The sequence below is a fragment of the Poecilia mexicana genome, unplaced genomic scaffold (genome assembly GCF_051168715.1).
Source record: "Poecilia mexicana isolate PSO_F unplaced genomic scaffold, ASM5116871v1 scaffold_2, whole genome shotgun sequence".
Classification (NCBI taxonomy): domain Eukaryota; kingdom Metazoa; phylum Chordata; class Actinopteri; order Cyprinodontiformes; family Poeciliidae; genus Poecilia; species Poecilia mexicana.
In genome coordinates, this window is record NW_028263371.1 from 8,570,626 (window position 1) to 8,597,279 (window position 26,654).

Below are 26,654 nucleotides of genomic sequence, written 5' to 3' on the forward strand. Positions count from 1 at the left end.
GTCACAGCTTTAGAAACAGAAGATTCATTGTCAGACTCTCTGCAGGGAGAACATTTTTTATTTGTTGGAAAATATATGAAGAAAGCGCACATTAATAAACATTTCTGTAAATTCACCGGCTTAACTAAAAAGGTTAATTTCTATGACAGATGACATGAGCACGACAATCATAAAAAAAAGTCATCCCAGTAATTAAAATACCAAGAGCATGTAATTAAAAACAAATATAACATTTCACTTACTTCACTGGCAACAATAGTCATTGTTGCCAGTGAAGTAAGGCAACAATAGTCATTGTTGCCTTCACCCGTAAGATGAAGGCAACAAGAACAAATGCATTTTAATAGGAAAGAACATTTAAAAAATAAAAACAAAGAGAAATCTGTTTAGACTGGAAACTTGACATCCTGGTCCTGGAGGCGGGTCACAAAAGATGAGTGAGGGGAATTTAGTTTGGGTCTGTTTTATTCAAAGCATCCAAAGGCAGTGAACTGGTCGACCATCTCCTCCAGACCCATACAGACAGGTCGGTGCGCCTCCAGCTGGCACTCCGTTACTAAGGGCCAGTACTCGATCCAGGCGTTCCCTCCAAGCGTATACCAGCGACTGAGTAACACAAGTCAGAAGAAATACTCTTCATTACATCGCCACACAGTGAGGGACTTTACAAGCAGATGGTTTTCCATCAACCGATATAATATTTATAGTTATTAATAGTAGACGTTGATGCACAAAAGTCATTTTAAAGAGGATTTTGTACGAATGTGAAATTGATACTAATCTCCAGTTACCTCATGTTGAGTTCGTCATTGTTTATGTCTCTGGATGAGCCCATGATCAGGTAGGTCTTGCCTGTTTGCAGATCTAAAGCATCTCTGCATGCTTTTTTGCCAAGAAACTTGCGCTGTTTACCTTGTGCTTCCACATCAAGGCTAACTGTAAAGTAGTGACAAAATCTGGTCAAAAACAACAACAAAAAATCATAATTTTAGCCGTTTATCTGCATTTATACAAACCGGATTCCAAAAAAGTTAGGACACTAAACTAATTGTGAATAAATTCACAAATTGTGATTTTTTTTTTTTAGTTGGGTCACCCCTATGTCTTAAATTTGGGGACAAATGGTGCCAACCTCCAATATTTTATTCACAATAGGACACAAATCACAGATCAAAAGTTTAAACTGAGAGAATGTATCATTTTAAGGGAAAAATATGTTTCAAAATTTCACGACATCAACAAATCCCAAAAAAGTTGGGACAAGGCCATTTTTACAACTGTGTGGCATCCCCCCTTCTTACAACACTCATAAGACGTGTGGGGACAGAGGAGACCAGTTTCTCAAGTTTAGAAATAGAAATTCTCCCATTCATGTCTAATACAGGCCTCTAACTGTTCATTCATCTTGGGCTGACTTTGTCGCACCTTCCTCTTTATGATGCGCCAAATGTTCTCTATAGGTGAAAGATCTGGACTGCAGGCTGGACATTTCAGTACCCAGATCCTTCTCCTACGTAGCCATGATGTTGTGATTGCTGCAGAATGTGGTCTGGCATTATCTTGTTGAAAAATGCAGGGTCTTCCCTGAAAGAGACGACGTCTAGATGGGAGCATATGTTGTTCTAGAACCTGAACGTAGTTCTCTGCATTAATGGAGACATGCAAGCTGCCCAGGCCACCAGCACTCATGCAGCCCCAGACCATCAACGATGCAGGCTTCTGAACGTTGATAACATCTTGGCTTATCCTTGTCCTCTCTGGTCCGGATGACATGGCGTCCCAGTGTTCCATAAAGAACTTCAAATCGCGACTCATCTGACCACAGAACAGTCGTCCATTTTGCCTCACTCCATTTTAAATGACTCCTGGCCCAGTGCAAACGGCTGAGCTTGTGGAGCTTAGAAATGGCTTCCTCTTTGCTCTGTAGAGTTTCAGCTGGCAGCGGCGGATGGCACGGTGGATTGTGTTCACTGACGATGCTTTCTGGAAGTATTCCTGAGCACATGCTGTTATTTCCTTGACATTCCTGTTTGAGGTGCAGTGACGTTTAAGGGCCTGGAGATCACGAGCATCCAGTAGAGTTTTACGGCCTTGACCCTTACGCACAGCGATTGTTCCAGATTCTCTGAATCTTTTGATGATGTTATGCACGGTTGATGATGATAACTTAAAAGTCTTTGCCATTTTACGCTGGGTAACACCATTCTGGTATTGCTGCACCATCTTTCTGCGCAACAATGGTGGAATTGGTGATCCTCTTACCATCTTGGCTTCAGAGACACTGACACTCTAAGAAGCTCTTTTTATACCCAATCATGTTGTCAATTGACCTAATTAGTGTTAGTTGGTCTTCCAGCTGTTTGTTATATGTTCAATTTACTTTTTTCAGCCACTTATTGCTACTTGTCCCAACTTTTTTGGGATTTGTAGACACTGTGAAATTTTGAATCAACAAATATTTCCTTTAAAATGTTACATTTACTCAGATTAAACTTTTAATCTGTCATCTATGTTCTATTACGAATAAAATATTGACATTTGCCATCTCCACATCATTGCATTCAGTTTTTATTCACAATTTGTGTAGTGTCCCAAATTTTTTTGGAATCCGGTTTGTAGTAGCATTGCTGCTTCAGTGAATTGAAACACTTACAAGAAAGAAGAAAGAATGGCATTTGATCCATAAGTTGACCAATAAATTGACTCGATAATCAGAAATGGTTTTTAAACTGTCCTCATCAGGCCGTTCAAACACTCAACTGACCGACATTACATAACATTAGCATCGGACATGAATGTGCTTTTGCTTCTGCCTCAGTTAGTGAACAGGAACTGGTCTCCATCGCAGATGAACCAAAGGCTCATGCAAGACATGTTCTGTATCCAAACTTGCGCTAAACTGAACAGGTGAAGTAGGACGACGCTTTTGTTAGCACAACGGTTTTGCTATCTGCCTGCGGATGCGTAGAATAAATCCAACAGCGGTGGATCCTGCACATGTGGGCTTTCACACCTCAGCGGGAGAAAAGTTTCACTCTGAGAGCTGCTTTTGAAAACCGCCGGCATCAGAGACACTGATGCCACGTAAACGAGCGGCAACAAAAATGTTATCAAACCTAAAGTTTGTCAAATGCCGTCATCAAAATGATCAAGCATAATTATCATCAAATATATATTGATTAATACTCCATTTATCAGTCACAGGGAGCTCTAAACAGATGGGTTTTTAATCTTGATTTAGTGGAAGTCAGCATTTCGGCTGTGTTGCAGTTTAGAGGAGGATAAAAACTTCATGCTGCTTCACCATTTTTGGTTCTAGTTCTGGGTACGCAGAGTGGACTTGAGCCAGAACACCCGAGTGATCTGGAAGGTTAATAAAAACCTTACAACGATTCAACCGAAACATCTCAAAGTCTAATCTCTGAGCTACCGGGAGCCATTGTCAGGACTGGGGTGATGTGCTCCATCTTCCTTGGTTTTAGTGCAGCAGCGCTCTGGATAACCTGCAACTGGAGGATCAGACGTAGAGAGCCACAGAATGACAATGCAACGGTCAAGGAAAGAGCAATGGTTCGCCAGATGAGCCTTTGGACGTGGCTTTTGTTTTAGTACATTATTTGAGATGAGGAAATCTCTACCGGATGTTTCTGTAGAAATGCCCTGCTTTCATTATGTAGTACCATTGTAGTGCAAACATTTTACTTTGTCACAGTACTAGGCATGTAAATCAAGGTTAATATTTGAATCCCATGTTCCCGTCAGACTAAAACAGAGAACAGGGCAGAGATATCAGGAGACATTTTATCACCTACCTTCTTTGATCACCTCCAAAATTCGTAGAGTGTAAACGTCAGCCGACGGCCTGTCAACTAACTCTTCCACTCTTACCTTATAGACTGACGAGAGACAAAGATCGTTAGTCTGTTTGCAAGTATATTTTGACACCTATTAACACTTAGAGCCACAGAAAAAATGAGGTGAACTTAGCCTGAAATTATTTACACCCAACTGCAGAAAATCACAGACCCCAAATACCAAACATGATGGTCATCACTTACTGCACAGAAATCTGTACAGCACAGAGATGTCTTTGAAACACTTCAGTACATCTCAAAAGAAATAGATGTGCACAAAATGTTTGAGGAAGAGTATTTTTGATTCTCTATATATAAAAAAATACATATATCCACAAATGTAAAGACTTACTAAAATTTATAGTGGAATCACAAATCTTCCCAAGACGCTCGTTGTCATTGACTTTTCCTTTTTTCTGACCATTGCACGTCTCTGGAATTAAAAATATAAATGCATAAAAGAATATTATTTGCATATGGCTACACATTTAAAAAGAAAGTTAATGATAATTACTGCATAATAACAGTGACGCATAATTTATGGGGTAATTTTACTGTTTTGAGTCGAGTGTGCAGGATTTCTCTTGTCTCTGAGCAGAGAGACGTTTTGCGTACGAGGAGAAAATCTGAGTAAGAACACAAAAATCTGAGAGAGCACAGAGAATATTTGAAAGGCAGCAGAAGCACTACAAGTTTTGAGAACAAAAGACAAGGCATTCTGCTTTCAGACTGAAAATGTATGCTCTCGACTTATGGCACTAAAATTCCCCCATAAGAACTGAACAGTTCCTGTCACTGTACTAGCACTTAATTCAGGAACAAAATTTGCTGTCCAAACATTTCCCCTGTATCATTTGTTACTTGATAAGATCCTAATAATAAAATTAAACCTACAGCTGGGACGAGTGTTTTCAGTAGATGTTTCGGAAATGGCTTCCAAAGTGCTAAATACTGACTCCATTAGCAAAAATATTGTGATGACCATGGAAGCTATAAGTGCGACATAGTTTTCACACAGGCAGTTTGTATGTGGGACAAAATAGTTTTGAAGTATTGAAGTTGATGGAAAAAAATTAAAAGAATCTGGACTGAACGCCAAACCTCACAGTACAGGACTACTGGTGTTCCATACATAAGATGTGGTGCAGAAAAGGCATCACTGTTTCACCGCTTGCTATTAAAAATAAATCAGTTCACTGAGAATTGTTTTTGCATGTCGGAAAAAGCCCCACAGTTTTGTCAATGTAACAGTTTGAAGCAGCTTTGTTTGGGAAATTCTCTTTTTTTTTTTTTTTCAAGCAAAGATTGAAAATTGATTGGTTTGCAGGTGAGCATTTCCACACTGGGCAGCGCAGACAGCAGAGGAGCACTCAGCTGAGAGCCGCTGCTCTGTTACCTTCAGCGCAAACGCAATGTCCGTTCAAACACAGCTTGGACAGAGACCCGGTTGTCTCAGGGCTGTAGGATTTCACACAAGGTTTCCCTGCAACAACAACATATGTTTGAAACAAGTTGCACTTTACAAGGGAATCATTTCTGTAATTTAGAATTAAAATATGCATTTCATTCCTTCAAAATAGAACTGTGAAAATTGTTCAGTTTTTTTTTTTTTTTTTTTTTTTTTGCTGGGCATTCCTGCAGCTGGAAACTTACGGTTGTAATATTCATAGACCTTCACAGCAGCTGGTTGCAGGATTCCAGTTTTCATCTCCTGGTGGATCCGGAAAGAGATCTCCTCGTGCTGCGTGTGAGAAATCTGGCACAAAAAGTGCACAAGATATAAATATATAAAACGTCTACAATTTTTATAGTAGTAAACATTTTTAGAGATTAAATTTAGACACTCCCATAAGAGTATTGTTGAGTACATCCATGCTGCACTAAGCCGGTCTGCCTGAAACTAAATAAGCCTTATTTTAAACCCGTGAAGAATGGAGAATTTGTAAATTAATAGACTATTTTAATATGGATAAAAACCCGGTATTAAGCAAGATGTTGCACAATCTAGAGGAAGTCTTACCTTGTCCAGATAAAGGGTGAGAGATCCTCTTTCTGACAGAAATGTTTGAGCGTCATATTTGGAGATGACAGGAGAACGGCCTGTAGACAACTGTTAACACACATTTTTAAAGATTATGCAAATAAAACGGGTTTGGATTTTTCCGGATGTTTGTTTTTTCTGCAGTCTTACTGCGTCCAGGTCAGGCTTGTTAAAGGTGAAGCCGGATGGTAAATCGACATCCACGATTGATAAGAATGCATCGCGGTGTCTGTTCTTAAACCTGCAGGCAGACAAACAAAGACTTTTATCATTACAAAAATATGGAATAGTTGAACACAGAGTAAGTTTAGCATGTGGGGGGAAAAAATGGATGGAATAAAATTTCTGGAAGGAGCTGAACGACGATATTGGGAAATAAAATGTATTGAGAAATGAAAATATTTTAAGGGGTAAAAGACTATACACATAAAACTTAACTTGAAACAAAGGAGTAAAATTGATATTCACAGTCCTCTCTGATACTCACCTGACCTGTATCCTCAACCTGTATACTTTTTCATCTTCGGTGATTTTTTCTGCAAGTGACAATAGATAAAAGGTTTTAGGTTTCTGTTTGTGCACCGATTTTGGCATTAATTTTACTCCATTCTTAGATTTTGACAGTAGGTATAAATACACCTACTGTCATATTTCTTTGGGTTTCTTCCCTTTTACTTTTTCATCACAGATCCACATTTCAGATCAGACAAATTTGAATAGGTGAAGAAAACCCAATACTAAACAGAGTTGATTGTGAACATTTTCTTTGGTTCAGTTTCACCACTGACAGCAACAGTTGATGACTTTCTGATCTGAGAAATCATGAGTTGACTAAAGGAATATTGTTTTTACCGGCTAAAGTATCTCAAAAGAAAATGATCATGCAGTGATGTAAAGAAATCTATCAGTAAAAGAGAAATTACCTGGCACAAGTTGCACACTCATAGCAAATGCCTCACATGAACTCTCAGGTTCCTTAGGAAGAGTGTAGTAGAGAGACACGATCTTTCAAAGACAAAAAAAAAAAAAGTCCTAGTGAGTATTTCAGCAAATCTCAGAGGCATCTAAGAAAATCCATCTTTTTAAAATTACAGTTTCCTTCATTAATTAAATTGAAACGGCTATAAAATAAAACTTTACCTTCGTGATTTAGATATTGGTGAAAAGTGCCATTTTCCATTTATGCAATGCTGCATTTGCCAGTACTAATAATATATGCTGTATTATGATACTATACATTACACAAAACATACAGTGTATTAAATTTACACATCCGCACTCGAAGTATTGGCTGCTCTGTGTCTTTAAACAATGTTGCTCATTAAAACTGTTTTAACCTTAATCAGATACAAAGTTAGCCTGATGCACTGCTAGTAACACAGTCATGACGTTTAGCAGGAAATCACTCAAAAACTAACATATTCACCCTTAAGATGGCTTCTCCAGCTCCACTTGCCATCACTGTTATGTCCTTGTCTACTTTGTGAACCTGTTAAAATTACACACATATTTTAAAGTTACTAATTCAGAAATTTTCTGTTCATACTGAACCATTGCAGTGTGGAGACAGACAGACAATTATGCATGCACAAATTCACAAATTCAGCAATTCTGAGTGGCTAATTGACCTATCAGTGGAGGGTGTGAGCAGTGCGTACACAGGCATGACTAACAGCACGAAAACCCTTCTCCTGGCTCTGATTGGTTGTTTCTGACAGAGCTGTGTGTTAATGCAGATGGCAGTAGGACCACAGGGAGGGAGGAGGCAGAGGAGTTACATTTTTGTTAATTGTCTCTGTCTAGTTATAATGCCATGATATGGTGACGGGTTTACCAAATATGAAAAAGACACATTATTTAAATTTGCATTCAGCGGCTTTAATAAGTGGGACCTGTGTAAACAACAAAACCATCTGTTGATTTGGGTAAAATCAAACATTTAAGGAAACAGTCGTGTTAAGGTCATTTTGGTTTTACCTAACATTTTGCATCATACTAGAATCCCACAATCATACAGTTCGCTGATCATTTCTGCTGCTTCATAATATCTGCTTACTTACTCAACACTTTAATATGGAGGGTGTTATATCAGTAAACATTTGCACAACCAGTCGTTTGTGCTTTATCTTGCCCTTGCGTTCGTACCTTGGAGGTCCTTGTGAAGTAGTAATCATCCTTATTGAAGTGATGCGTGTCTGGTCTGGCCCTCCCTGGAAGGATGAGTTCCACTTTCAGATCATAATCTACGTTTTGCACACAATTCCAGTACTGAGCTACGGCCTGGTACACAATCATGGTCCTCTGGAGAGGGAGACATGAGCAAATGTTAGAAAATATTTCCTTGGGAAATCTCAGAACCCAAAATATGTTTTTTGATTTTTTTTTTGTCACCTGTGTTGATAAATAACCTCCATTTAAATTTGGCTGTTCACGGATCCATCTCACGACAGGATGGGCTTCGTCAATGGCCTTCAACGATGCAATGTGAGAAAAAGCTTTTCAAATTTACTCCAGACAAAAGAAAGTCAAACATTATGTGACTGTCTAAGAAGGCTTCAGAGTCGCAGAACATCTGATCTCCAAAACAACTCAACAGAGACAAATTAGAGGTGAGCTCATCTGTTTTACACTCTTTGCTTTTTGAAACGTAAAACTGAATTACAACGATCTTGCATGACAGCAGGAAGTGTCACCTCAGCCTTGAGAAGCGCCAGCAGAGCGTAGCCTGTGGCCTCCAGCGTGTGCGTGTTTCCTCTTGGTACAGGCCAGTGAGATCGATCTGTGGACCAAACATGAAACATCCTGTTAGATTAAAAGTAAAATATCTGAGCATCGCAACACTGTTTTACACACACACTGTGTGATCTGTCAGGCAGTAACACTTTGATTTAGCAGCTAGGATTCATAATATCTGTTTGCTAAGTTAGTAAGTTATGCATCAATAGAATCAGAGTAAACATGTCACCAGTTTTTCTGACCTGTACACTACAACTACCTATCCTGTCAGATAGGTAGTTTAAGGATCATGGACACAGCAAACTTTAAAAAAAAAAAAAAGTCAGTTTAACTCTTACAAGCTGGCCAAAACCCTGTCTGACCCATTTCTCTTTTCCCAAAAATATAATCTGCATCGATACATTGTTTATTGGCGGCCTAATGTCAGTGTACATAACCAACCACAGCAAGCTGGCTGGTTACCTGGAGAAGCAAACTTGAACAGTGTCTCCTTGTTGAGTTTGTCTTCAGTCGCCAAGGCAAAGGAAGTTATTGCAACAGCATAAGGGTTTGTAAGAGCGGGCAGACGCTGCTCTAGATAGGCTGCTGCTCGGACTATACTTTGGGTCATTGACTGAAAGAAAAATAATTAGAATTTAAATACATATTACACATACTTACCTTTCAAGCTTAAATTCAATCCTAAAAATACTGCCAAAAGCTGAGTGCAGCAAACATTTAGCAAAAAGGTAAATATAGGGAATATAAGGAGAAAAAAAAAGTGTATTATCGTTTGCCCCATGTCATTCTGATGGTATTTTGGTTTTGTCTATTTAACATAAGTACTAATTTACATTTTATGAATTACAGGACTGATCGTTTATGTAAACAGTTAAGCTGCTTCCAGATCACACACTGTATGTTTAAATGTTAGTGTTGGTTTTAGCTTTCTTACATTGCAAACTTTTTAATTTTTTTTTTCTCTCATGATTATTCTGTACAACCAAATAAAACGACTGCTACTAAATGCTATAGGCAGCATTTGAATATTGAAGTGTAACACAGAGACCAGAAGAAGGTCGTACTCACAGGAACAGATTCGGAACATATCCTTCGCGCCTCCTGGATGGCAATCAGACAGAAAGCTGTTGTGGAAGCATCTGAATCTGTGCCAGCAATGTCGCCCTGCAAAGCCACATGAATGGATTTTCATTTTTGCTTCTGTTTTATTATTAAAATCAAATCAAATGACTCACCGTCATTTCGGTGTTAAACACACGTCCAACTTCTCTAAACACCCCGGTCGGCTGCTGCGTGGTCAGGATCAGAAACTTGACGGCACCACAGATATTTGCTGAATCTACATCTATCATGTTGGACATGATGCTGAACACCTTGGCGACATAAGCAGTGAGCCTTGTGGAGGAAATATTTAGACAGATGAGTCAGATATGCACAGACACTTTATGAAAAATACATGGTCTGACAATAAATAATACAAAAATGTACCTTATTACTGACAGTTGGGATAAAAAGAAATGTTTCTATTTGATAGGATGAGGAGTAATGCACACATTGGCTTTAATAAATGATTATTTACTGAACACTTTGTCAATCTATTCTCATCTGAAATCAATAATGAATTTCCACCCAACCAGTGGATACTTGTTGTTTTCCAGACCATTCCCAGCAAACATCAGAAATATTTGTGAAATCTTCCACACAAAGTTGATATTTGTGGGGTTTGTGTGTCTCCTTGAGAACTGCTCACTGTTATTATTTGTTTTTAATTATTATTTGTGTTATGCTGGGACAAACAAATTCCCCCCTTTGGGATTCAGTAAAGTATTGTTATCTCATTATGTTTTCTTAAGTAATTGAACAGGTTTATGTAATAAAGTCGCTTGGAGTCTGTGCATTTGAACACTCTGACATTCAGGCACTTATCTTACACACAGCTTACAAGAACGGTAAACATATATAATTTAACATATTCTTTAGGTGACTTTATTGTGTAGATTGTTTTACACAATCTGTTTTTCTATTTATTGGATTTATTTTCAATGTTAATTATTGCCTCTCATTACTTTTTGTTCTTCTTTTATAAAATATTTCAGAGAAATCTAACAGAATAATAGACTATTTGTGTGCAGATAATGAATATGTAGTTAGCTGTCGTCTGCCTCACCAGGTGCTGCTCGGTGTGGCAGGAAATGGAGCAAAAGAGCCATCGCTTTTACGGAAGATCAGCTCTCTTTGATACCCTAAACAGAAAAAAAAGCTTTCACTTTCATCCAATCAAATAATTTATCTTCGGATTGTTAATCAGGTTGTTATCTGATGATACCGTTCTTTAGGTGTTGGAGAGCTTCAGCTCTTTTTTCTAGCCCCACTGCTTCCCACTGGTTGGTGGTGTCCAAGTACATCGTTGCAGCGACAGACGGAGTCATGGTCATCATTGTTTGCTCCCCAGAGCCCTGAGGCTCTCTGAAGAAACCCCTCAATGATTCTCCACTAATGATATTTTCCTGAAACGGATTCATCTTCCCTGTACAGGAACAAAGCAGTCGGTGAAAATATTTGATACTTGCAAAGATGAAGGCATAACGGGCGTTTTGCAAAAGCTGCCGACATTTTCTTTTATATTCAGATTTGGTCGTTTTGGTGCATTTTGTTCCAGCAACATTTAAGCCTTTTCGATACACTTTGTAAATGATCAAAAATAGGGACCAACATAAATGGAAGTGCAGAGTGCAATGCAGTGTCTTCAGAGAGTAATACAATTAAGTTATATGAAGTGAGGTTTGAGCTTACTAGTTTCATGAAAACAGGAAATATTTAACTGATACAGACACAAAATGGAAGCATTTCAATGAGGATTGTAAAACAAGATGGCTAAAGAAAATAATTGAAGGAGTAAAAACAAAATAAGCAGGTAAGTTGAAGAAATTTGGTGTTAAACGTTTGGAAATGTTCAAGAGAAATAGTCCAAAATTTAATAATGTGAACGTTAAACAACAAAAAGTGTTAGCTGGGCAACAGGGACAAACTTGACAATTAGCATGTCTTTAAGTTTTCTATGTGGGTCTGAGAGCAGCAAAGATCTGAGCAAATTCTAAAACTTTCTCTGATAGGCAACACAGACAGACTTTTAGCAACATTTTAACACAATTAAAAACAAACATGACCAATTACGTAATGATTTTGGAAATGGATTTATTTTTCAGAAATGTTCTTCAGCAGATATTTTGCTTGTTTGAATTACCTGTCAGATACATGTAAGTCGTCATCGGTGTGTTTGGAGCGACGTCACTCGGAAGGATTTTACCACTGATCGTTACAGATTCTTTGCCATCTAGAGATAAAAGCGGCAAGTTATGAAGTTCATTCAGCAACATAAAATATTGTTTTCCTGTTCTTTTAGTATCTCGTTCGTAAACTTACTAATGCCGTTCTTAGACGGGTTTAATGTGACAATCTCCACCAACTTTACCAGTTGACCTGCAGGCTACAAAAATGTAAAGAAATAATTAACACGAATGTGGCAGGAAGAAGGTGGAACCTGTCTTTTGCTTATTGCAAAACCGGACCTGGGTGATGGACCCCAGGTGGGGTTGGCAACAAACAAAATTAATTGTTGCTGTGATCTGTGTTTCTCTGTGTAGTTATTTTGAGATTTTCTGTGTTTAGTCTTGTTTCCCTTTCTGTCCTGTCCTCCCTGTTGATTGCTTCCCAGGTGGGTCTAGTTACTTGATCACCCTCCCTGTGTATTTAAACCCACCTGTTGTCTTTGTCTCTTGTTGGGTCCTTGTCTTTGTCAGCGTCAGTCTGTCCGTCTGGTTAAGTCCTGCATCGGCGTCGGCTCTAGTTTTCAGTCTTCTGTGTACCAGTTGCTACCGGTAATTAGCTGTGTGCTATTCTCTCTGCCGTGCCGCCTGTATTGGACTGTTTGAGTTTCATCATTAAACTCATCATCATTGCCATCATCTGGGTCTCGGTGTTCATCCTCACCACATGTGATTCCACCACATCATGACAATTGTACGGTCAAAGCACTGAATGCCACACCAAGAATTTCTGACTACAAGAAGAATTCCTGTTTATCAATTATGCCGAGGCGAGCAGTTGTCCCAGAATAATAAATACATTGCGTTTAATCTTTTCTTTCTTTTTTATGGTTTTTGTTAAAATGGTTGGAGATAAAGCTTTTCTGCAATATAACAAAATCAAATGAGTTTGATTTTCTATCCAAGATTATAAAAACCCGTGGAGGATCATCACTGTGATTAAGCCATAAAATCTCGTATGTTTAAAAACGCTTGTCTGACATGTTGTGCTTGCCGGTCCTGGACCAAGCAGCCATCTTTGTGTTTGAGATTTGTAGCTGTTTGAGTAAAGCGGTGCAATATTCTAAAATGCAGGACATCGAGAGTGTGTTCAGAACAACATTGTGATACCATATCAAGCTAAAAGATCATTTTGGCAAATCTGCAAACATGTGTTTTCAAAATGAACTGGGTTGAATAAAACTGAGCACACTACTAAATACAGCTTAACCTTTTGTACTGTCTGAGAATCAGTCAGTGATGACTGGTATGAGGCAATAGTAGCAGATCGTTTCATCAAATGAAAGAAAATAGACTTTCAAAGAAGGTGCCAGTTAGGAAATAAATTCAGAAGAAAGTTTCTTGTTACATCTCATAAAAATAAAAAAAATCCAGATTTCATAGTCAGACTTACCAACACTGTCAGTGTTTTTCTGACTGCATCTTCAAGGCTTGAATCTTTAACAGATGCTTTGACCTCCACAGAGAAGTGTCCTATATTCAGAGGCACAATGACAAATGAAACTAGCTGGGAAGTTTGAGCTGCAACTGGGACTTCCTGCCGGTAGCTCAGACGTCTGTAAGCTGCGCTGCACAAGTCGTTTTCCTCCATCAGATCCACATACGCCTTAAAGTGTATAGAACAAGGAACAAGGTTTTAAATCCAGCAGGATTCATTTTCAGGCATCATAAACGACAAACAAAAGATTAGAAGAAATGGGTGCAAAAGTTTCAACCCTTTGATGCTTCAACATCTTGAAATCTATGTTTTCCCTTCAGAAATGCACTTTTTAAAAAATATTGCATTAGTTTTAGTGTGATGGGATGAAATTGGCTCGAGCACCTGGGCATAAACTGGGTATTTCGATACAAGCTGGTTAAGCAAAACAGCTAGCTTACAGGAGCTAATTAGTGTCCAAAAAACACATTGGCCATCCATTTGCTTTGAGTGCATAAAGGTATTTTTTGATCAAATAAATTATCCATGCTGAGTAAAATGTTAACCAATTTGGCTGGAATAGTTCAGACTCACAGTGATGGGATTAGGATTGTAATTGTAGAGAACTGCCTTAATTTCCAGCTGCTCTCCGTGAACCGCCGAGTACGGCAGCCTGAGATCGATGAAGAAAGTTTTCTTCACCAAAACCTCTAATGGGTCAGTCACACAGATACCTGCAAAATAAAAAATAAACAGAATAAAGTTACTCCACCAGCTACCACTTTGTTTACCTTAAAACCTTAAATCAAAGCTGCAGATGGAGAGAGGAATTGATTTGGAAAGAATTTGTTATGTAAAAACAGCAAAAGTAAGTCAAGAGTCCTCCTCACCGTGAGTGTCTGACAGACTGATGCCTGTCAGCTGCCACGTTGTTATCGTGTCTTGCAGGAAGAAAGTTTTTTCATGTGATGTGGATGAACTGAAATGGATAAATAATAAGAGCCGGTCTCATGTGGAAAACATCTCATTAGACGTCGGTGTTGCCGTTTCTGTTCCTCACCAGCCAGGTATGTTACTTGGGCAAGCGTTCGTCTTCACGTCGTGCCAAAGCCAACTTTCTGGGAATCGAGTGCGAACGACGGTTAAATCTGAACCCGTGATACCGCCTGCCTCAACTGAAGTGGAAAAGAAGAAAAGAGGAATATCTCAGCAAGAATCGATGACCGCTTTCGAAATACGTTGATTCCTGTACAGTAATGACATGAACTGATGGTAACTACCACTCGTCTGCTGCGCTCTTCTCCTGTTGCGACGCAGTAGATGAATTTCTCTAAAGAAATCCGAATCTGAAGGAAGAGACGGAGAACAAGATGATCTGCATGTAAAATCATGCAGAGCAGAAAATATCTGTATTTCATGTGATTGAGGTTGGTTTTTTTTCATTCCATAATCTAATCTGCCATACAAAAATTCGGTATCCTTGTGGTTTTTGAGGTTTTTACCCGCTCTGCTTGTATTATGTCTCAGAGTGGTGGCTCGTTTCCTCCGGCTGGATGTGGGGCACTGGAAATCTGATAAAGCAGCAAAATTTAATAATTAGACAAAGAAACAAACTGGATTTTTGCTACTGAAAGTGTAGCGGTGCACTTTATCACTGTCGGATAAAAGCTGAGAGGGTGGCTGGATCCTTCCTTCCCTTTCAGCCCCACCGTCTGGATAAAGCTGCCACCACTGTCGTCTATGTTGTCATGCAAGTTGGCAAACCAAAAAAACATGTCGCCTTGCATCAACCAAGCATGAGGAAATTACCCAACTCCACTACAACTGAGAAATACACATGGCGCTCTAATGTTTATTGTGTGTGCGTTTGGAAAAAAAAAGGTTACAAAGATCACGGGATTTGCTGCGTCTTCTGTTGCGTCGCCTTGTTGTTGTGTTTCGACTTTTCAATATTTCAGAATGAACTGACCATGTGGAAATCAAAAGGTAAATATTCTAAGAGCAACCCAAGTGATCAACACATTTATAGGATCAGCTTATCAGAAAGCAGATCAACCTGCTCTAGATTCAAAGGATCACGGAGAGAACAACAATGTTCAGGCGAGACGGAGAAATTAGAGATTTAGAAAACATTTAGAAGAACCAAGATTACAAATCGTTTCTCGGTGAGGTTTTAAAGATGCAGGTGAAATAAGGTGTGAAGTTGCAAAACACCAGCCCCCCGAGGCAGGGAGCTGGAGATCCCTGCTCTATGCACAATTATTAAGGAAGATATGTATTTGATAATGTATTCTACTACTGAACAATTATAGCATTTTTCTGCCAATCTAAAATTAAAATAAACCTCAAACCTCATTGTGTAACAACACAAAAGTAAAGTTTGGGACTTAAAAAACAACAACAAATGTCTATGAATGTGCAATTAAATGAAAAATTTAAATGAAGATTTGACCATGTTTGGAAATGTCTTCAAAAATTCTGAAGTTCACCAGAGCTTTATTTATTTATTTATTTATTTTTTAAAACATATAGGTTTGTATTAAAGGTGCAAGTTATAACTGGTATTTTCCAAATAACTTCTGGGTTTTTGCTTGATCTTTTTTTTTTCAGGTGACCTTAAAAGGGCATCTTTTATTGAGATCACACAATGTGTTTACTTACTTGAATGCATAAAAGTTTAATCCAATCCCACCTAAAATAGTGGGATTATTTTGAAGTCCTTGGAGAAATGTTTGCTTGTTTTTAATGAGATATTGTGTGATCTCATTAAAAGATGCACAACATTTAGCTGTGTTGCTATCCACTCTGTCAAGAAAGCAGCAGGAGCGAGAGCTAACCTGTTCTGGAAGGCGTCCCTGGAACGGTGCTCGTCTCCATCAAGAGTCCAGCATCGTAGAAGACGTGCATGCCGTCCTCTCCGCCCCCTGCTGTGCAGCCAGGGTCGTATTCCTCCACCATGTCCCAGATCTAGACACAATAAAAGTGATTTAAACACAACCACTTAACAGATTCAAACATTTTCAACAGAAAATGTTAAGTTTTCTGCATAAGTACAAACTGCTGAGTTGACAATTATTCTCCCTTCTTTTATGTTATTTGATCCATTCGTATGCATTTAATGAAAAATAATTAATTAATACATGTATGTTCTGTATGCAAGACGGAACCTCAGTTAGAATAAACTTTAGCTAGTGATGAGTTTAATTTGCACTCATAAGTTACAGCTTTGCAATTGCAGAAATCTGTTTAACCAACCAGACGAATGAAACTGTGTGCAAAAATAACAAATACACTGCTCAAAAAAATAAAGGGAACACTCAAATAACACATCCTAGATCTGGATGAATTAAATATTCTCATTGAATACTTTGTTCTGTACAAAGTTGAATGTGCTGACAACAAAATCACACAAAAATCATCAATGGAAATCAAATTTATTAACCAATGGAGGCCTGGATTTGGAGCCACACACAAAATTAAAGTGAAATGTTCCCTTTATTTTTTTGAGCAGTATATTTTGGCAAGCAGACAAAAGGAGTTACCTTCTTTTGTGTCAGGCGGTGCTTCCTGTTGAGGGCTGAGACACTTTTGTCAATTGCCACTATTCCCACTGTGGCTTCAGGATCTGCCGTGATTTTTAGACTGAAGCTGCTGCGGTGTGCATAAAATGCAGCAGGTCTCACTGGTTCCAGACTTAGCTTAAAGAGAAAGAAAGGTTTTTTTATTTTTGCTCAAGGCGACCTTCAGGACACTTCACAAACGTTAATATTCTTGTGCATGAAGCAGCATTAGCTTGCATGGATGTGCGATTGTTCAACTGTTGTGCCTCTTACAGATCCCATGCAAGAGTCTTTGACATCCACCCACATGGAGTCTGCAACCACTTCTTCAGAGTTTGGATGGTAGTAGGCTATGATGCGGAAAGATGGCAACATTTCTTTGGTAACGGGAAGGCTCAGCCTCATCAGCATTTGCCCGCTCATCTGATATCGTCCGTGTTTTACCAGCTGACCTCGACTCAAAATCTGGGAATACAGACAAAAACATGCATGAATGAAATCCCAACATTGAGAGCTTCAAACAATTCAGGTTCACAGAAGTAAAAACACGTGTTTGCAGACTGCCTGCATTTTGTTCTTACCAGGTATGTGATGTATTTGTGTTCCCTTTCCTGCCTGTTGAGGAACAGATTGACTTTTATGGTTCCTCCTAATTCCACCTCAGCTGAATCCAAACCTGTGACAACAACTTGTTATTAGAATCAGCAGTTTCACTATCAGAGCAGGATTTCCCCCGGAAACACATATATAAGGCTTATAACACACACATATATATATATGTGTGTGTGTGTGTGTGTGTATAAAATTTCGATTAAACAGCAGTGCAATTTTTTTTTATTTGTTTGGAAGATTCTATAGTTGTGGGTTTAAATAGCGTTTCACTGGCAATATTTTCCTGTAACATCTAATTACCCAGTAATATTTTTACATTTCCTGTCTGCTTAACATCTTTTAATACAAAAACACGATGGACCGCCTCGGCGCCCCGACCACCGGGCTTAGAAAGTTTTCTGGGGGAAACCCTGCAGTGGTTTAATTTCATTATGATTTAGCAAAAAAAAAATAAAATAAAATAAATAAATTTACACCCTTGGCACATTTAGGTTTAATTTTTTTCCTCGCTAAAGACTCTTTGAACTAGTCTAATAGAGAATTTATGAAGGGAGCTAAAGATTAGGGTGATGTGACAGAGGCCTTCCAACATCACCTCGTCACAAAAGATAATAATAATAATAACAACAATAATAATAACAGGTGATATGCAAAAAGCTGGACAGCAATAATTAAACTGGTTGATTACTGTAATACCATTAACTATTGATTAGGGTGTTAATGATATTCAACATACCACTTTAAAAAAGTTAAACATATTTTTTTCATTCCTATTCTTTGCGTAGTTCTATCTTTCTAGAGGTGTCTTTCTCTTTTCCACTCAGAAACTCTCCATTTGAAGAAAAATGATTTCAAACCTAAATCTGCCTTGGGTAAAGAATAATGTTGTTCTGTACATGTTTTCTATATTTACTCATGTGGAGGTAAGAGTTGCTTTTGGTTTTGTATGGACGAGCCGTCATGGAGGCAAACGCTTGTCGAATTGCTGGGATTTTGGGATCTTTGGTCTTTGCCTGTAAAAAATGACACATACATTTAAACACAGAGAAATGTAACTATTATAGAGAGACAAAAAGATATTTTTTTCTATCAATAGGTATTGAGTAAATTCCATACACATTTCTATATAGTAATTTCATATTTACTTATTGTTTGACTATTTTCCACTGTTCTGCTCCATACCTGTGGGCTATTAGCAGATTTATCCTCCTTGTGATCAGTTTGTTGATGAGTTCTGATTTCTTTTTTCTGTTTGCAAGATTGCAATATCATTTCCCTCAGTTTAGCTGTAACACCATTACCCATTTTTATTCCCTTTCTAAACATTCACTAATAATTAAATTAGTGTATAATCCCAACTGTTAAAAGGTTTGCTCCGCTATTTTAGTCTGTTTTTAATGCTCTTTCAGACATTCTTATGTCTTCTTCTTTCAATTGCTTTGACTTTTGGTTCTTCTAATTATTGTGATGCTTTTGTCAGTCGTTTTGTTTCCCTACCTGTGATCAACTTTCTTATTTTAAAACGAACATTTGCTTAGTGACTGGTTAAGCCTTCACAGTGACCTCAGGGGGTCAGGTGGGACACAATTCACACAACTTACTTCAATAAACACAGCTTGAGAGCTTTGAAATGAGTTGATGCTAAATCTTGCGATGCCGTTTTCTGAGGTGACGTCCTCCATGTTGCCAGGATCCACCACCACGGTCACACCTGGAGCTGGAGAATCGTCAGGATTCACAACTTCAACCTGCCAGAGACGGAAAAAAAAAAAAAACAAACAAAAAAAAAAACCCGCAAGAAAACAGTAAAAATGACAAGTTGTTGTTAAGCCACATCACATGATGTAACTGTAGAAACATGTCAAGCCCCTCCGCACCCGACTGAGAGCATCCAAACATCCATGTCTGCTTGAATTTGACTGGAAACGGTGAACCTGAAAGCCTCGTTAACTGTGAAAGCAGTCGAGGTGCTTTTGCTCTCCGACCAGACAGAGGGGCAAAAAAAGCTTATTGATGTACTTCGAAACTTTTGTTTTAAATTAAAGAGTGTCTTTAAGGTAAAGTCCTCCTTTTAATATGTTTTTAAGAAATGTTTGCTCAGTTTTATAAGGATCCAGACATCCTGCCTGCTGCCAACTCATTTAAGTAAAACTACAACCATGCAGAGTTTGGCCATTTTTACATTGTGCTGCCATCCATCTTCTGTCTGATCTTTAATATTTTTGTGATTTTGTTTGGTGCAAACAGAACTTAAAAACTGCTGTGCCTGTGCAGTTCACAGTTTTCAGATTGTTAACACTCGTTAGGATGTTGGAATATGTTTCTATCAAATTTTCTGTCCGTTATCTTTAATGTAAATGAATTATGTACCGTGACGTCCAGCGGCATGCCTGGTTTGAAGAACTTTGGTGTTCTCCTGAAGAGGATGGTGTAGGGGTAAGAGGCGATCTTTATGCCTCCCAGCTCAGACTCAACCATTTCAGCGCCTGTCGGTAAAACATAACGACGATGAAAGAGGTCAGAAAATCAAAGTCCAAACTTTTTACTTAGTACAACAGCTAAAATCTAAAGTTAGACACATTTTTAAAAATGTATCCCCATCTAATCAAAACGAACTGGAGAACACGATACGAGAGCAAATTTTCACGTTGAAAATGCCACAGTTTGGTGTATTTTTGTTTTCTTATTCATCTTTAAGGATGAAATGCTTCCTTGTACAAAAACATTTGGTAAATTACAAAAAAAAAAAAAAACCCATAAAAATCTTTCATGGAAGTAATTTCTTCAGTGTGTATCATCTTGTTTACTTGTTGTGGCGCTGGCTTATGTAAGAACAATTGATAACGGTTCAAACTGAAGCGATTCATGTTTTATGGAGATGCTACATTTGAAAAGTAGTGGCAACATTTAGAGCAGATGATGTTTACTTGAGCAGACATTTTCAGATTCTTCATAAAAAATAAAAAACGCATTTTACCTTAACACGGGTTTACAGCCTTTTTTAACCACAAAAAACATTTTCTAATTGTTCAAAACTCAAAATCAAACATTCTATGGTCAGTTTTCTTGATGGCTTACGTTTGTGTAATAATAATAACTTGGTGTGTGTATATGAACATTTTTTTTTCTCACCGTTTTTCGTCAACACACTGACTGCTACAAATATAGAGCTCCCCACCAGCTCTGCAATATTTGGAAAGGTCTGTGTGATTTGCTCCCTCGTTAGTCTGGCCACTCCATCACCTTCCAGGATCTGACATGATGTGAAGCAAAAGTTTGTCATCAAGAAAATATTTAACTCTGAGTACTTGGGTTAATATTTCAGTCAGAAATTTACACTAATTGGCATCATTAATCTAAGCAAGCACATCTCAACAACAGCAACATGAGCATATGTCTTTCTAGTTCTGCATAATTCAACTCAAAAAGTTACTCACGTTGCATAATATTATTACAGTAAGTAAAGAGTTTCTTCCTGTTGATTTAGATAAATATGGCACACAGCTTATCCAAACTTAAATAACTCAAATTAACAGAAAATGATGCCTGAACTGTGTCACACTGTGTGGAATACATTTGTGTGAGTTTAACTTATCGAGTTGAATCGCTAAAATTCTCTTTTAGTGACATTAGAAATTACTGACATGCACCTGCAACATCAGACAAGTAGAAAATACTTAAAAATCATGTAGAAAACTGCAAAACTGAAATAAGTCTGCACCGTACCGTAAAGCCTTATTTATCCCTTTTACCTTGATTTTCTGTAGAGAGTCAGGAAAGCTTTTCTTACGACCGTCTTGAACAACTCCAAACAGAACGTAGGCCGTTCCATCCACTGCCTCCCCAACGTTAGATCTGAAACAGCAAGTAAAATATTAACTTGGACGAATGCTTTAGTCACACTTCTATCTTTTCATCTGCATGATACTTGCATAGCTTTGATGTTGACTATGAGATCTTCACTGTCTACATAGAAGAAGGGGCTTCCAGGTGTCAGCGTAACTTCAAAACTAGGGAGAACTGCAGAATGTGCAGACATTCATGAGAACCTTTTGTCTGTTTTTATCAGGCATGGATGATGGCATTATTATTATTATTATTTATTTTAAGTGGAAAAGAGTTTTACCATATTCTTTGACCTCAAACTCAAAAGTAAAGCTCTCTTGTGGGGTTTTCCTGAACTTGGCCACAATTTTCCAAACTCCAAAACTACATGCAAACATGCAGAGAAACAAGTATTATTTGTGCACTGAGAGAAAGGAGCTAATTCAAGTTCAATAACATTTCACACATATTCTCCCTGAGACATGTGTGTTTCTTGCTTTCAGTCAAATGAGAATAATAATTATGTTAATTATACAACATATTTTAAGTGTTCACAACATATTTAGTGTAACTAAAGGCTTTAATTATAAATTTTAGTTCAGAGACCAGTGGGAAGTATCAATAAAACCACATTAAAAAAAAATTATTGTAAATCACTTACCTGACGACTTCAGGAAGTCTATAGCTGCTATAACCCAGCCCTGCTCTTAAAGTGTTCCGGTCAGATTGTACAGTGACGCCTTCAGGAGTCTGTGAAAAAAAAAAAAAAAACCTTTGACTATTCACTGACATTAACCAAAACAACAACAAAAAAACTCGCTATATTTTGCAAAGTATCATGTTTTTCTTTATTAATTTCAATATTTCAGATATTCTTTGGTCCACCTCATGGCAACAAGTACAGTGTGGAAGATTTGCAGGTACTTTATTCTAAAATCTCTTTCTATACCAAAACAGACTTACACACAGTCCAAGGAAATATTTCAGATAATAAAGTCTTTTGGGGAATATACTTGGGCTTCTGAAGATATTTTGTTTGTACATCCACATCCACATGGTACTGGTACAGAAGAACATAAAGCAGTTACTGAAACTTAAAAGTACGTTACCACAATCTCAGTGTCCACGACTGCATTTGTTTGAGGCTCCATGCCAGGACTGACTGCAAAAATCCTGTACATAACTTTTAAAGACAACAAGAAAAAAAGATATAAAACGCATTTTATCATCGGATAAAGTAAAATCTAAAGGAGAATTGCTCTTAAAAAGACACAGACAGACATACTGCCTGCCCCCCTCCCTGAAGGAACAGTGTTTCCTTTTAAGCTGTCAAGTACATTATGGTACATTAGTGGTCTATCCAGACCTGTCAGAAAACAAATACCTAACAAATAGATAAGCTTGAAACAGGGTTTACTTTCTTTTTCCTTTGCTTGTATATCTTTTCCATAGATATCGTCGCTGTGAATATAAATGTGGTTAACTTTTTCTCTGGTAATACTGGTGAGTATAATTCATTTCAGACTGTAACCATTGTGTAGCTGTGACTGAGGGGAAAATGTATAAACTCACCGTTGCTGTTGGGAGAGTAGATGCTTTTGTCAGTCTGTATGAAAATGTACCCGGATTGGAAGGACACCAACACAATTTTTTCCAACAATTTGTTTGGGAACTGTGCTTGGAGATACACGAACTGCTTTCTGTTGGGGTCTTTACTGAAGTCTGTTGCCTCAATCTGGGAGTAAAGCAAAGTAAAAAAATTTAAAATGATTATGTTCATGTACATTTTGGGGATTTAATTAGTTGTCCGCCAAAGAGTCTTTTGTGAAGAAAATACCTTGAAATATTTGAATTGAGAGCAGAGGACTTAAGTCCTGTTGACAAAAAGCTTGTTGGTTCTTTTATCTGTTTGTTTGATACAATCTTATCAATAATTTTGAGGTAAACCTTCGGTCTGATTTTGAGTGACAGAGCATTGCAACAATGGTCATAATTCTTAAAGCGTATCTGAACCAAGTTACCTGAATTTTCCCAAAACTCTGAAAGTTGTTTGCCTTATTAAGGGTAACAGATGTCGATGCGAGTGCTTTAGTTTTCATTGGATAATTCATTGCTTTGATTTGCACAGGCATGGCTTCTTCTTGCACATAATCCTGAACTTCAACAAAGATGACTTCTGTCGTTTCTACTCGGAGCAGGTTGGGTGCAGACAAAACCTCCCTGGAGAAGCAAGCAGACGTGAAGGAGAAATCAAAACTATTTTTGCATGGAAATTGTCTTATCTGAAATACGGGAGAAACGGCGATGTAGCTAGCTTATTTAAACTGTTTTAATTTTTTATAATTTCATCTAAAGAGTTTTGTTTACTTTTTACGGGCTATAAATCGCAGAAAATTGAAAAAAATCCCTTCAGCTTAAACATAATGAACTCATTCACATTAGAAAAACCTGCAATTTAAACAGGGAGCATGCACAGAAAAATTAGCTAAGACTAGCTAACCAGGGGGAAAACAACAGACAACGTTAGGCATTAATGACGGTAAAGGCAGCAATGTTTAATTAAAAAATATAAATGAAAGGACAAAAGGTAGAACCAGAATACGTCTAAACTTGTTTACACAACTTTCCCTAATTTATTTAGCTTCATTGTGAACTTGGGAACTCGAACTTGTGGTTTCACTAAAATTTGAAGACATTTCCTATTATCATTCACACTTCAGAGCAATCAAAGTGGAACTTCACAGATGTGGTTCTAGAAATGGAGAATATTTTATGAGCCTGACAACATGTAAAGATATTTCCGCTCCAGATGTAAAACAGCTGTCTTTCTTGATTACAAAACATTATTGTTATTATCGTCATTATTTATGATACACTGCATTGTCCAAAAATTAATTTGACACATACAAACTGTACAGAAGTACCTCCAGTCTGACTTTATTCTCTGAGAACGTCTTATAAAACCAGCGTACCCATAATGCGTCAATGGGTTAGCTCTTTAAATGTAACCTGAAATGTAACTTGTGAAGTTCAGAGATACAGCAGGCGCAAATCGTGACACCGCACCTACTAATGGCACTTCTGGTGGCAGGTGTCAGCGGAAGTGCCAGTATGAGGTGCCGAGGTCAGCCGAAGTCAGCCGAAGTCAGTGACAACACTGGCAGCTAGTCCCGAAAACAGTGGCACTTGTGGTGCGCCATTAGTAGGTGCGGCACTCTCATTCTCTCAGCTCGATGCTTCATAGAGCTGCCTCTGGATATTACAGTTCACTTACGATGTACAGTAAAGTCTGCTCCTTATAGTTGGACCACAGCTGGTAGCTACGAAGGCGTCCCGAACCTTCAATCGTAAGCTAACTTCAGTGGCCGCTTCGTCCAAACTATAAAACCCCCGACGGTGAAGCTCTGAGTCGGGGGTTTTCAGCACGTTCTGTCTGAGCGGCAACACCAAAAATAAAGTCAGGAGTAATAACACTATTTTCTAATGAAGTTAATGAGCTTCAGCTTATTGATAACCCGGTAGTAGGTCGCCATCTTTCTTGAAGCAAAGTACAGGTGACGCTAAACAACCAATTGGGGAAGGTGTAGCCTGATGACGTGCCTCTCCTCATTTGCATTTATTTTTTCCTAAGTTTTGCGGGTAAATAGGATGTGATAAATAAGAAAATAAGGAAATACTAAATGAATAAGGGGAATTGGAAAATGGGAAAATAAATTTTTTTCAAACAAATGTTAAATGAAAAATAGATAAAAGAAAATGGGTAAATAAAAAAGGGATATATGAGAAATTGATTAATGAAACTGGGAAATAGAAAATCGGGTTAATGGAAAAAGGAAATTGAAAAATGGTTAAATTAAAAAATAGATTAATGAAAAATGGGTAAATAGATAAAGGGATAAATGAAAAATGGACAAATGAAAAACAGATAAATGAAAAATAGATAAAAGAGAAATTGAGAAATAGATAATCTGGAAAATAAATAAATGAAAAAATGGGCTTAATGAAAAAGGGAAATTGAAAAGTGGTTAAATGAAAAATAGATTAATGAAAAATGGGTAAATGGATAAAGGGATAAATGACAAATAGATAAATGAAAAGAGAAATTGGGAAATTGATGATATGAAAAATAAATAACTGAAAAATTGGTTTAACGAAAAAGCTAAATTATTTATTTAACAATTTTTTTATTTATTTCACTCATTTTCTTCATTTTTTGATTTAGTTTACTCATTTTTTATTTATTTCACCCATTTATTTATTTATTCATTTTTTGATTTATTTTACTCATTTTTTATTTATTTCACCCATTTATTTATTTATGTAATTTTGGCTGAAATGGCTCTCCATAAGCTTGCCCCTCCTAGTGGAGTAAAGCTCCGAAGTCCCAATCAGTCAGTGTGGAGAAGTGGTTTGGTAACCTTTCACCAAGTCCTTGTTTCCCTTTTTTTCTGGACTTTTACATATTGTGAAATGGTTCTTGCTCACAATTCAAATTCATTTGAGTCAGATAAAGTCTCCATTATACATAAAGAGGTAGTTTTGACCAATGTCCTTTTCAACAGAGCATTTAAAGAAACTGGTAGATGTTAATGTGTTGTTTGCTCATCTTTGTGTTTGAACTTTGTCATTTGCTGTCATTTTACAGTAAATGATGCAAAAGAGAGCACACAGTCAACAAGTTCAAGGCCTGAACATGTTGGCACCTAGCAATGCATAACAACAAAGCAAACTTTCCAAGATGGCTTGTAGCCATCTGGTAGCATTTCTCAATACCTTGCTACTGTAGTGACAGATTTTATAGATTATTGAGTAACATCACTGTCAGTGCTTCCAGTCAAATAACACTGATTTTGAAAGGTTCCCAGCATTCACATTCTAGCCAAATAAAAGAAGTTACAAAGGTCAGTTTGTTTTGGCTAAACTGGAGACATACTACGCAATTTGGTAAATTTTACTCCTGGTTTTTTTCCTCTGGGAACGTCTGTATCAGTCTGAAGTGTTTGAGGTCAGTCAGAAGGGGAAACTGGGGCAAGAATCTTTTAGCGGGAGATCAACTAAACTCTGGGAGTGTGAGACCTTGCCTGATCACACAAAGTTTCCATTTCTTGAAGGGAATCTGGACGAAGCTGGATAGAATAAACCGACCCAACTGCAAACCCACATTGTCGACAGACAATGAAACGAGGCTTGGACACTGCAAAAGCTGGAATCTAAATTTAATCATTTTTCTTGAGCTTTAGTTGACTTGATAAATCCTGTCGTCTGTAATCCATCACAAGGTGC

The 26,654-nt window shown here is 37.7% G+C and overlaps 1 protein-coding gene across 1 annotated transcript; it reads right to left on the minus strand.

Moving 5' to 3' along the window:
* Positions 1–40: 40 nt before the first annotated feature.
* Positions 41–24,962, minus strand: LOC106922061 (complement C3-like). The gene is made up of 43 exons (XM_088010130.1): positions 24,646–24,962; positions 23,393–23,591; positions 22,944–23,106; positions 22,481–22,554; positions 22,033–22,121; positions 21,673–21,755; positions 21,479–21,566; positions 21,299–21,401; positions 20,679–20,799; positions 19,917–20,032; positions 19,148–19,294; positions 18,460–18,559; positions 17,516–17,610; positions 17,208–17,399; positions 16,917–17,072; positions 16,212–16,341; positions 14,877–14,945; positions 14,655–14,720; positions 14,435–14,549; positions 14,265–14,353; positions 13,969–14,108; positions 13,351–13,563; positions 12,055–12,118; positions 11,876–11,965; positions 10,958–11,158; positions 10,799–10,874; positions 9,867–10,026; positions 9,700–9,795; positions 9,094–9,244; positions 8,589–8,674; positions 8,287–8,364; positions 8,041–8,196; positions 7,322–7,384; positions 6,819–6,900; positions 6,383–6,431; positions 6,046–6,136; positions 5,875–5,964; positions 5,508–5,610; positions 5,251–5,337; positions 4,207–4,287; positions 3,813–3,896; positions 792–936; positions 41–606 (listed from the first exon to the last, which is right to left on the minus strand). The coding sequence occupies exons 2-43, from the start codon at positions 23,501–23,503 to the stop codon at positions 465–467; spliced, it is 4,635 nt and encodes a 1,544-aa protein (XP_087866256.1). The 5' UTR covers positions 23,504–23,591; positions 24,646–24,962; the 3' UTR covers positions 41–464.
* Between the last annotated feature and the right edge of the window lie 1,692 nt (positions 24,963–26,654).

What these genes read in the sequence shown, in the direction of transcription:
- LOC106922061 (XM_088010130.1), bottom strand. Translation starts at nt 23,503, where the DNA reads ATGCCTGTGCAAATCAAAGCAATGAATTATCCAATGAAAACTAAAGCA. An exon ending in CTACTCTCCCAACAGCAACG is followed by an intron (nt 22,555 to 22,943) that starts GTGAGTTTATAC and finishes TGTCTTTAAAAG; the next exon opens with TTATGTACAGGATTTTTGCA. An exon ending in TCTCCAACACCTAAAGAACG is followed by an intron (nt 10,875 to 10,957) that starts GTATCATCAGAT and finishes TTTTCTGTTTAG; the next exon opens with GGTATCAAAGAGAGCTGATC.